Genomic DNA, 12,236 nt, shown 5'->3' with positions numbered 1-12,236 from the left:
TTTGATTCATGCTGCCTTCTGATATCCCAACATCTAGCTAATTTTGATATAATTTAGTTGAAAAAAATTAAGAAAGCAAGTGGCTTTTGTTAATTTTGTTATATTGCTTTTTCCTAAGACATTTCTTTATTGGTATTCTAATAGCAGGACGTTAAAAATATGATAAACAAACAAGAGCCATCAGTTAAATTTGTTGCTTTACTGCAAGAACCACTATCTGGACACTATGAAGCAAGCATCCACCTATCTATCTATCTATCTATCTATCTATCTATCTATCTATCTATCTATCTATCTATCTATCTATCTATCTATCTATCAATCATCTATCTATCTATCTATCTATCCATCCATCCATCCATCCATCCATCCATCCATCCATCCATCTCAGAGGATTGATAGATGAGAATATTTAAGTCATCTAAAAAGACTGATTCTTAGTTAGTCCCACTAAAAATAATTAAGAGCTAGTTTGGTGTAATGGTTAACATGCTGGTTTAGAAATTAGGAGGCTCAGAGTTCTAGTCCAGCTTTAGGCATGAAAGCCAGCTGAATGACTTTGGCCAATCTCCCTCACAGAGTTGTTGTGGGAGAAAAAAACGAGGAAGAGCATCGCGAATGTTTGTGTTCTTGCGTTACCTGGTAAAGTAATAAAAGCAGGACAAAAATCCAGTGCATTAAAAATAAGTGAAATAAATAAATAAATGCTACAGTTGATAGGTCGATGGTGGCGACGCTTCCCCCACGGAATCCCGAGGTAAATGGTCGTCAGCACGGTTGGGCTCTAGGTCCTTGCTCTGACCCACCCCCTGGATTAAGTGATTGGCTACCTTCCCTCCCTCTTTCTCTCCCTTCGACTTGCTGACATCTTCCCCAAAGAAGGGGAATCGGGAAGCGCTAGGACCGAGCATGCTCGAAGAGACCGCTGGAATCTCTTCTGTGCAGAGTGGTTGCTGCCGCCGCTGCCGCTGCCATTTCTCCTCGCGTTCCCCGCTTAGAGAGAGAGAGAGAGAGAGAAAAGGAGGGGAGAGGGAGGTTACCGAGGCTGACTGAACTCAAGCGCTGGACTGCCAAGGACTCCCACTGCCCGCCGCTGTTTCTGCTGCTGCTGTTCCTGCTCTGGACAAGTGTGGAAAGCAGAGCGAGGAGGGCGGGGGGGAAGGAAGGAGGAGAAAGGCAGAGGGGAACTCAAGCTTGAAGGAGGAGAGGGGGAAGCCCCGAGAAAGAAGGGAAGAATCCGCTCTTCTCCTTCTCCATGGCTGAAGGAAAGAGGCTGAAGCCGAGGAAAGTGTGAGGCGCGCTGGGGAGGGAGACCGATTCGTAACTTTCCGACGCCTCGAACCCGTTTGAGAAGCTGGGAGGAAGAAATCTGCCTCCTTCCATGCTCCGGTCACTTCAGTGCTTCGGGAGATTCAATGCGCTGATTCCGGACTCTTTCTGGCTTTCCTTCTTGAGGTAACTTTTGGGAAGTCTCGCCGCTACCGCCGTTGGTAGAAACGCCCGGAGGAGAACGGGGAGAGAGAGCCTTGGAAGAAGTCCTGAAGGAGAAGAAAAGAAGGGAGAAAGTTTCGCCTAAAAAAACCCGCCGGAGATTTCTCTCTCTCTCTCTCTCCTTTCTTCCCCTCCATCTGCCTGTGTTAGTGGAGAGGGTAGATAAAGCGCCGAGAAGATGATCTGGAAGGGCAACTGCTGCTGCGGAGGTGTCCGAAGCGGAGGAGATTTTCTCTGCCTGCTCCTTCTCTTGATGGGTTTCTTATTGCCCGCCTGCAGGACTCGCTTGTACACCAACCACTGGGCTGTGAGGATAAGTGGCGGGCTCCAAGAAGCCAACCGGATAGCGAGCAAGTACGGCTACATCAATATAGGACAGGTAACCTCCTCGGGCGGAAGGCCACGCGCTTTCGCCCTGCAGCCAGCGCGGGCGAGGGGCGCGCGGGCGGGCGAGCGGCTGCAAAGTGCTGGTGCTGCGGCAGGCGCGGGAAAGGGAGGCGGTGGGCGCCCTTCTCTTCCCCTCTCCCTCTCTCTCCCTCCCTCTCCCCCCCTCTCTCTGTCTGTCTGTCTGTCTGTCTCTCTCCCTCCCTTCCCTGTCATCTCCCGCGGGCAGACGCGGAGCTTATGGAAGCAGGCGGCGCGAAGGGCAGGTAGTAAACTGCCTGGGTCACGTCCTCCTCGAGTTCCTGGCTCTCCCAGCCGAGAACTGAGCTTGCTGACGAGGTCGGACGGCTAGGACTTGGGAAGAAGGAGAGCAGCCGAAAAGCAGCCGGGCTGCAACGAGAGAGCGGTTGCAATGAAAGGCAGCGCACGTCCTGGGACGACGACATAGTTTTGATGCTTCCGAGCCCGCAGGGAGAGAGGCGGGAAGAGGGGGGGGGGGGAATTGCTCGGCCGCCGCTTAAGGAGCTTTCAGGCAGCCGAGCAAGAACCTGTTGGAGGTTGCTGACGAGACCCGAACCGGGGGAGGGGAGGGGAGGGAAAGACATATTTTTAGGCAAGCTGAGGCTTGCAGGAAAGTGAAAGGGAGACGTTTCCAAACTTCCCGGGGTTTTTTTGGGGGGGGGGGAGCCGAAAAGGCGCACACCCCTGCTACTTTGGGTTTCTTTCAGCAAGCAAACTACCTGGCGCTGTTGTTGACTTGGAAGCCCTGTGGCTGTGGCGAACCTCCTTTGTGCATGTTCAAAAACACTCATTACTTCCTAATTGCTAGGTTTAGATGAGTCTGCTTGAGCTCAGTCTCCATTTGAGAATTTCTAGGATTTCTAGCAAACCCCCCTTTTTTCTCCCCTTTTGCTTCGTTAAACATATATGTGTGCTATGAACTTTTTTCCCCCTTGCTTTTTGCCTCATGCCACTTGAGCAAGGTAGCATTAGGATTTGCAGATACTTTTTGGGCTGGAGATGTATAAATGGAAAAGACGGCATATTTTGTGGAGTTTCCTTGATTGCAAAAGATGACCGGATGGATTTCCTTGTGCTTGGAAACCTTGGCCCCCTCCTTGCTGCAGGAATTTAGTGTACTGCACTTATTTTGGTATTTGTGTGTCTCCCCCCCCCTTATAATTGTGGCATATTAATCAAGAAGATAAAAGATTTGGAAAACTAACTGCATTTAATAAACAACAGGTTAAAATTTACTGTCTGTCTCAGATATCCCCCAATCTCAAATCCTTGTCATGAATTGGAATAAAATGCCCAACATCCCCAGCCATATTGACTTGGCTCCTCCCCATGTCTTGAACTCTTCCCTTACTCTTTCCACAGTGAACTTTGAGCCCAGCAAATGGAAACCAAGTTTTCAAACAAGCAGATGGAGTGTGTCCCTCCTCATGGAAGGGCCAAGATTTTGCCTGAGCCTTTGCCAGCATAACAGAGAAAGGGAGGAGAGAGGGATTAATTTGTAACATAGCTCATCAGGGCCAAGAGAAGAACATTTTACTGCTGAGATTGGCCCTTTCTAAAAGGAAGGCAACCTTGGATTTAAGAGGACACTCCTAAAAGAGGTTAATGCTTTCATATACGTTCCCATTTTAAGACTGATATATGGGAGAGGCGACATTAAGGAACTAAACTTCATTTCAGGTAAACAGAGAACATGAAGTAGAAAGGAAAGCAGTGAAAGTAGAAAGTGAAGGCTGATTCAGGTTTTTTTCCCCTTGGAGAAGACATGGGAACCCCAACATTGCTCTTCCAAAGGTGCTTTTCCAAAAGGCAATTGGACTTTCTTGGTTATTTTTCTTTGAAAATGTTTCATTCCTCATCCAAGAAACTTCTTCAGTTCAGTTTGCTTCTTGGATGATAAGCAAAATGTTTTCAAAGAAAAAAAAACCAAGGAAGTCCAATTGCTTTTTGGAAAAGCACCTTTAGGACAACCACCTCCTGGATGATTGAGAATCTCCATCTACACCTAACTTTGCTCTCTTGCTAGAGTTGATGCAGAACCTTTGGGAAGCTGACAGGTTTAATCCATCACTCTTTCCTTTCATAAATGGCAAAATAGGAACTTATCTGACAGAAAGGTAAGCAGAAGAAAAAGAGAAATTGTAAAGTTCATGAGAACAAAAATAGTTCTTACTGCATCAAATAAAATTCTTCATCAGTCTAATATTTTGAGTCCTGATGTGTCCAATTAGAAACATCAAATAAATCATCAAACATAACATCAGTGCCACAGACCCCTAATGTTTAGAAATATTTTTTTAAAAAAACTGGAGACAATACTCATAATAACTAATGGTTATTGATAGCTTTTTAGTTGCCTATTTTTGTTACAACATACTTTCTTATGCCAATTGTTAATGTTAACTTATTAACTTCTCCTGAACAGAAGTTCAGCGAATTGAGGAAATACGTTCTGCTAAAGAACATGTTGAAATTTAAAAAAAAATTGTTGAGGTGAAAGGAAAGTAATAGAAAAGAAAATGTTCTGAGTTGATAGGAAATGTTTTGAACTATATTTATTAGTGAATAAGCATAAGTGTTTTGGAAAAAGCACTTAGTGGTATTGTACTGTTTTAATTCTATATAAAGGAGTGGATTAAGTCTGTCTAATGCAAGTGTATTTGGGAGATTTAAATTTGGCTTTAGTTCAAATCAGCTAAATAATTTGACAGTGATCTGGTCTGAGCCATACTAGCTAGTTTAGAAACACCTGAAGTTGTAGAATCCGCAGATGTCAACACACACCTGGATTTGTTAGACCCAAAACTACTAAATAAAAAAATTATTAAACTTTCCATGTGCAGATGTATCTTGCATTACTTGCTCAAGCAATTTGAAGAATTTAATGACAGTTCCTATTATACTAGTACTACATATTTTATAACATTTCTAATATTAATAAAATATTTCTAGAAAATATTGTTTTGGACATCTGGATTGCCTTTTGATTGTTTTGTTTTATTGTGATTTGTGCATATACCTCATCTCTCTCTTTTTTAAAGATAAAAATAATTTGCAATACTTGTTAAGAATTTTTAAAATTAGAAATAATGGTTATGTAAAAAGATTCAATTATATAATAACTAATATGGATTGAAGTCCAAAGTTATAATGAATGCTCTAGAGTTTAGAACATAATACTTTTTGATGGATAGAAGATTATAGAATTGTTCCACAGCCTATTGTCCCAAGATATCTGTTCTTTGTATTCTGCAGAACAGCAACTACCCTCCCAAGGATATATTTTGACTCATTTACTTTTTGGACAAAATGAGAGCCTAGAAAAAGAGCAATTATATTGTTAGGATTTCTCCTTCATAGATAACAAATTCTTCTTAGTAATCATTTTTCTGTAGAGCTGTACTCAGAAAGTGCATATCAATTAGCATTGTGTCCATTTAGTACAGGAAATGCTGGGACTTTTTTTATATACCTAATTGGATACATTGATGTAGTGTAATCATTTACAACAAAACCTGTAGCTATTTTTCTCTCTTGTCAGGGCTATTTATTTTCGGCAAATTAAGGTTGCCTTATAAATTGAAATTTTTCATACTGTTAAAGCATATTGTTAAAAAAAATAGCATTGTAATAATTTGTTATGTTTATTCTATGGAACCAAGAGCATGCAAAAGACCATAACAAATGTAAAGACTGCCATCTTTCTATATGTTGAAAGCTTTCTTTCCACAACCTGTGTTACATTCTTCTGATATTAATGCTTTCTCTCTTTTACGTTTGTAAGCCAATAAGCAAGAAATTGGAATAACACTATATTTCCTACAAATGTTATATATACATTGAATTCCTTTCAAAAAAAAGAGGGAGTGAGTGAGGGAGAGAGAGAGAGAGACAGACAGACAGCAGACAGACAGATAGACAGACAGACAGACTGTTTCCATTAGACTGAATGTTACATCTTACATATGTTTTCTGATGTGTGTGTGTGTATTTCATGGGCGTAGGTATGCTGGTCTTGTTGTATTTAGGTCTTTTCCCGTGTAACAATCTTACACGGGAAAAGACCCAAACACAACAAGACCAGCATACCTACGCCCATGAAAAAACTGAATGTTTAGAGAGCCCAAAAGAAATCCTCTTGAATGGATTTTTAAGGGCTACAGGTAATTCTCGATTTACAACCGCAATTTGGGACCAATTGCGGTTGTTGCAAATACATCTTGGTTTTAAAGCACCCAAATTTTGATCATCTGACCCTAAGGATGCTGCAACGATCATAAGTATGAGGACTGGTGACAAGTCACTTTTTTTCAGTGTCATTGTAACTTTGAACAGTCACCAAATGAATAGTTATAACTTGAGGACTACCGTAGAGTGATAAGCATTCGTTATGAAAGTGAATATAGCTTTTTTCTGACTTAATTGAAGTTTTCGCTTCTGTTTTTAATTGAATACGAATTCCCTGTAATGACAAAATGCATATGGATTAGCTTTAAAAGTGATCTTATTACCTTTAGTTTTTTCCAAACATCTTCCTGATTTACGTCTTTAACCATAATATTATGAATGTAATGTGGAACTCTAGTAATTTTAAAAGTTCCTCCTATGACTAAACAGAAAATGAGAGGGGAAAGCAAAACTGAAGAGTCTAATGCTCATTCATTTAATACTAAAGTATGATTTAACACTGCATACCAATTGGCCATCTGAAATAACATCCTAATAGAAAGATGTATCCATGTGCTGAGCTTGATGAGGTTTGAGGTTTATTGGGATTTATATGCCGCCCTTTTCCCTGGGGGGACTCAGGGCGGCTTACAACCACAGGGGAGGGGGGTGCAAGGTCAAAAACAAAACAATATGTGCACAAAGAAAAAAATAATAAAACACAACTTTCATTCAGCAATCAAACACTCGGGCGGGTAATTGGAAGCCTATCCCCAGGCCTGCTGGGAGAGCCAGATCTTGAGGGCTGCGCGGAAGGTCTGGATAGTGGTGAGGGTACGGATCTCCATGGGGAGCTCGTTCCATAGGGTCGGGGCAGCAACAGAAAAGGCTCTCCTCCGTGTAGTCGCCAGTCGACATTGACTGGCAGATGGGATTCGGAGGAGGCCCAGTCTGTGCGATCTAATTGGTCGATTTAGGGAGGTAATCGGCAGAAGGCGGTCTCTCAAGTACCCAGATCCACTACCATGGAGTGCTTTAAAGATGGTCATCAGTATCCTGAAGCGCACCCGGAGACCAACAGGTAGCCAGTGCAGCTCGCGGAGGACAGGTGTAACGTGGGCGAACCGCGGTGCGCCCACTATCACTCGCGCGGCTGCATTTTGGACTAGCTGTAGTCGCCGGATGCACCTCAAGGGCAACCCCATGTAGAGCCCATTGCAGTATTCCAGTCTAGAGATCACAAGGGCTCGAGTGACTGTTGTGAGAGCCCCCCGGTCTAGGTAGGGCCGCAACTGGCGGACCAGGCGAACCTGGGCAAACGCCCCCCTGGTCACAGCTGACAGCTGGTGATCAAAAGTCAGCTGTGGGTCCAGGAGGACTCCTAAGTTGCGGACCCTATCTGAGGGGTATAAAATTTGACCCCCCAGCCTAAGCGTTGGTGTATTAGCCAAATTATTGGGGGGGAAACACAATAGCCACTCGGTCTTATCCGGGTTGAGTACCAGTTTGTTAGCACTCATCCAGTTCTTAACGGCCTCCAAACCCTGGTTCATCACGTCCACTGCTTCATTGAGTTGGCACGGGGCGGACAGATACAATTGCGTATCGTCCGCATATTGATGGTATTTTATCCCGTGCCTCCGAATGATCTCGCCCAGCGGTTTCATGTATATGTTAAATAGTAGGGGGGATAGGACCGAACCCTGAGGTACCCCACATGTTAGGGGCCTCAGGGACGATCTCTGCCCCCCGACCAACACCGACTGCGACCTGTCCGAGAGGTAGGAGGAGAACCACCGCAGAACAGTGCCTCCCACTCCCACCTCCCGCAGTCGTCGCAGAAGGATACCATGGTCGATGGTATCGAAAGCCGCTGAGAGGTCAAGGAGAACCAGGATGGACGCATAGCCTCCATCTCTGGCCCTCCAGAGATCATCGGTCAATGCGACCAAAGCGGTTTCTGTGCTGTAACCAGGTCTGAAGCCGGACTGGAAGGGGTCAAGATAGCTAGCTTCCTCCAAGGCCCGTTGAAGCTGAAAGGCCACCACCTTCTCAACAACCTTCCCAATAAAGGGAAGGTTGGAGACAGGACGAAAGTTGTTTAAGATGGCTGGATCTAACGATGGTTTCTTCAGGAGGGGTCTCACCACCGCCGTTCAGGAGGGGTCTCACCACCGTCTCCCCCGAAGGGAGGCGGTGACAACCGCCTGGATCCAGCCATGTGTCACCTCCCTGCTGTTAGCCACCAGCCAGGAGGGACACGGGTCCAAAATACAAGTGGAGGCACTTACAGCTCGAATGGCCTTGTCCACATCCCCAGAGGCAACTTCCTGGAACTCAACCCAGAGCTGATGTAACAAATGATCCTCCTGTGACTCAGCTGGACCTACTGCGGTGGAGTCCAAGTCCGATCGAAACCGAGCTACTTTGTCCGCCAAGAATTGAGCATAATCCTCAGCCCTACCCTGCAAGGGGTCTCCCGCATCCCTCCTATTGAGGAGGGAGCGGGTTATCCTAAACAGGGCGGCTGGGCGCGACTCGGCGGACGCAACCAAGGCAGAAATATATGATCTTTTTGCGGTTCTTAATGCTCGGACATAGTCCTTGGTGCAGGTAGTTAAGAGTGCTCGGTTCGCCTCGGACCTATCGGACCTCCACTGGTGCTCTAGGCATCTCCTCCGGCGTTTCTTCTCCCGGAGTTCCTCGGTAAACCAGGGAGCTCTCCAGGATCCACTGACCCGGAGGGGCCGTAGTGGCGCAATCCGGTCGAGAGACTCCGACGCTGCCGAGTACCAGGCGGCAGCCAGAGTCTCCGCCGAACTGTGGGCGAGAGTATCAGGAATAACCCCAAGCTCCGTCTGGAACCTCAAAGGGTCCATAAGTCGCCTGGGGCGGAACCACCTGGTCGGTTCCTCCTCCCTACGGTGGGGGTATGGCCTCCGGAAGTCAAGCCTCAGTAGGCAATGGTCTGACCACGACAGGGGTATGATCTCATTACCCTTCAGACCAAGATCACACATCCACTGCTCCGAGAGGAATACGAGGTCGAGCATGTGACCCGCTGCGTGGGTTGGGCCCCGAATTACTTGGGTCAAGCCCATGGCTGTCATGGAAGCCATGAACTCCTGCGCCCCATCAGAGCGTTCACCGAGCGATGGCAAGTTGAAATCCCCCAGAACTATAAGCCTGGGGAACTCAACCGCCAGCTCGGCTACTGACTCGAGGAGCGAAGGGAGGGATGCTGCAACGCAGTTGGGAGGCAGGTACGTTAGCAGCAAGCCCACTTGACCCTTGAGGTCCAACTTTATCAGCAGAGACTCACACCCGACAAGCTCCGGAGCAGGGACCCTACGAGGTAACAGAGACTCCCGGATTACAATAGCCACACCGCCACCCCTTCCCTGGGCTCTCGGCTGATGAAGCACCTGAAATCCCTCTGGGCACATCTCTACAAGGGGGACTCCTCCTTCTGTGCCCAGCCAGGTTTCAGTAATACATGCCAGGTCTGCCCTCTCGTCAGCAATTAAGTCCCGGACGAGGGGAGCTTTGTGAACAACAGACCTGGCATTTAGCGACAACAGCCTGAGACCAGGGTCCTGACTGCTCGCGCCATCTGGTCTTGGAGTGGGACTCCTAGGGCCGGAAGGAGGGATCTCTGTAATGTAGCGAACCCTCCTTCCCCGGTAATGGCCAGCCCTAAGGTCCCCGCCATATCTGCCTCTCCCTTGATACGTCTTCACTGAATGCAACCGTAGCAAGACCTAGGAAAGGATCTTGTACTTTTGGTACCCAAAATAGAGTTTAGTTTCTCTGGGTATATCCATGTTTATATTCCTGTATTAAGAGCATTCATGTTAAAAGAGCCAAGGTGGCGCAGTGGTTAAAATGCAGCACTGCAGGCTACTGCTAGATCAGCAAGTCAGCGGTTCAAATCTCACCGGCTCAGGGTTGACTCAGCCTTCCATCCTTCCGAGGTGGGTAAAATGAGGACCCAGATTGTTGGGGGCAATATGCTGACTCTCTGTAAACCGCTTAGAGAGGCCTGAAAGGCCTATGAAGCGGTATATAAGTCTACTGCTATTGCTATTGCTATGTAGTCTTATCTGTGATTGCTGGAAACTATATGACATTATATTCTACAAAAAGAATTTAATTGGGGATCACCATACACTCTAAACCAGTCAGTGATTTTTTTCATTTACTTACTAACCTGTTCACGTTCCTGGGAATTGGTCTGTTTTATTTTGTGGAATAGAGTCTAAATAAAGTTACATGAGACAAGTATAAATGAGAGTTAACAGATTTATTTATTTATGCGTAATTGGTATCAAAAGTATTCACTGGAGTATGACCAGTGTGACATTAATTTAAAATATTCCTTTCTTAGACTTCTCTCGAAGAAAAAAAAGTTAATTTTATATTTTAAACTGTTAACTATCATTGAACTGTGATTCAGTTTAATGTCTGACATTTTAAAGATGATCTAGTAAAAATCTCTTGCTTAAAACTGTTCGCAACTGCTACTAGTCATTGTAGATCTGGAGTAGCCAACCTATAGTTCACAAATGCTGCTGAATAAAAATTTCTAGCATATTTCACTGTAGGAATGGTGGTAAGTATAGCTCAGGAACATCTACAATAAGACAGATTGCATAACCTTGATATAGATAATGCTGATCTACATTGATCTATAATCACATTACAGAGCAATTCTCCAATCTGGCACTCTCCAGATATGTTGAAACTACAGTACTCAGGATTCCCCATCTATGATGGGAATTGTACCCTCTCCTTCATCTTCCTCATTGTCCCTCCTCCTTCTGCTCCTCCTTTTCTTTCTGTTTTTTCCTCTTCTCTTCTTTTCTTCCCTTCCCTCCCCCTCCCCCTCTCTCTTGGTCAAAGTGGTCCCAGGGTTATCAGAGCACTTGAGGCTGTAAATCCTCAACCCACTCAGTGCAATCACCTGTCAATTAGATCCTGATCCATCCTGATTGGTGAAAGCCTCCAGGACAGCGACTAGCAGGTCAGTTTAGGCAGTGATAAATTCCTTATTGAAGGAGGGGACATTCATTCCCAGGACCTTTTAAGGAGACCCTGGTTCAAACCCTTCTTAAAAAAAACATGGCTTGATTCCACCTGCCTGGGCAATTTTCATGCAGTTACTACTCTTCCCTTTTTAAGAAAGGTGGTAGAAAAAGTGACTGCTTGACAGCTTCAGAGGGTTATCTGGACTGTTTCCAGTTAAGATTCAGGCCCTGTTATGAGACAGAAATAGCATTGATCACACTTGTGGATGATCTCCAGTGAGAATGGGAAGCAGGTACTGCAACTATCTTTGCTCTCAACCTCTTAGCAGCCTTTTGATACCATCAATCATGGTATCTTTTTGGAGTTGGCTAGTGGTTCTGAGGCTGGGCAGCACAGTTTTGTTTTGGTTTGGCTTCTTTCTCCAATTGGTGTTAATAGGGAGTGAAAGATCCAGTCCGTGGCTGCTCTTTTGTGACATGCTGCAGGGTCCTGGTACTCTCTCCACTTCTTTTTAACACCTACATGAAGCCACTCTGCAGGTGGTTGATGGGACAATAATAGAACCCACCTTCCCCTTGCCCAAATACATCCACCTCCCTGTCCTCTCACTTTTAATCATAATTTATTATACAATTGTATCACAGCGGCCAGTTGTTTAGCCAGATTTGGCATTGGTTACTAGTCGGGCCCCACCCAGGGGCCTAGGACGTCATAACGTATTTTCGTAATATGCGTGCAGATCCAAGCAGTGCGGCTTTTTGCGTTTGACTGATGGTGATTTTGTCAATTTTTAACTGTTTTAAATGTAATGTGCTTTTGGAATAGCACCCAGTGTGCCAATTACCACTGGAATTATCACTGCTGGTTTGTGCCATAGTCGTTGAATTTCGATTTTTAAGTCCTGGTATCTTGCGATTTTTTCATGTTCCTTCTCGGCGACCCTGCTATCACCTGGTATTGCGATGTCTATGATTGTGACCTTATTTTTCTCAACCTGTGTGATGTCTGGTGTATTATGCGCCAGTATTTTGTCGGTTTGTATACGGAAATCCCACAAGATCTTGACCATCTGATTTTCGGTGACTTTTTCAGGCTGATGTTCCCACCAGTTTGTTGCTGTTTTAATATTATAATTTTTGCACAAA

At 45.2% G+C, this 12,236-nt stretch overlaps 1 protein-coding gene across 2 annotated transcripts in view; it reads left to right on the top strand.

The window, feature by feature from the left end:
* The first annotated feature begins 457 nt into the window (after positions 1 to 457).
* LOC106553532 (proprotein convertase subtilisin/kexin type 5) overlaps positions 458 to 12,236 on the top strand; it is a 145,430-nt gene continuing 133,651 nt past the window's right edge. Inside the window, exon 1 of one of the 2 annotated variants that reach the window (XM_087715980.1) lies at positions 458 to 1,870. In XM_087715980.1, the coding sequence (XP_087572106.1) occupies positions 1,670 to 1,870 (201 nt within the window). In that variant the 5' untranslated portion in view covers positions 458 to 1,669. The remainder of the gene's footprint in view (positions 1,871 to 12,236) is intronic. The other variant, XM_087715979.1, reaches the window with a different exon arrangement.

Source organism: Thamnophis sirtalis, unplaced genomic scaffold, assembly GCF_051295495.1.
Source record: "Thamnophis sirtalis isolate CommonGarterSnake01/CBP01778 unplaced genomic scaffold, rThaSir2_p1.2 scaffold_5, whole genome shotgun sequence".
Taxonomy (NCBI): domain Eukaryota; kingdom Metazoa; phylum Chordata; class Lepidosauria; order Squamata; family Natricidae; genus Thamnophis; species Thamnophis sirtalis.
The sequence above is the reverse complement of the archived record's forward strand: the minus strand, read 5'-3'. Positions and strand labels throughout refer to the sequence as shown.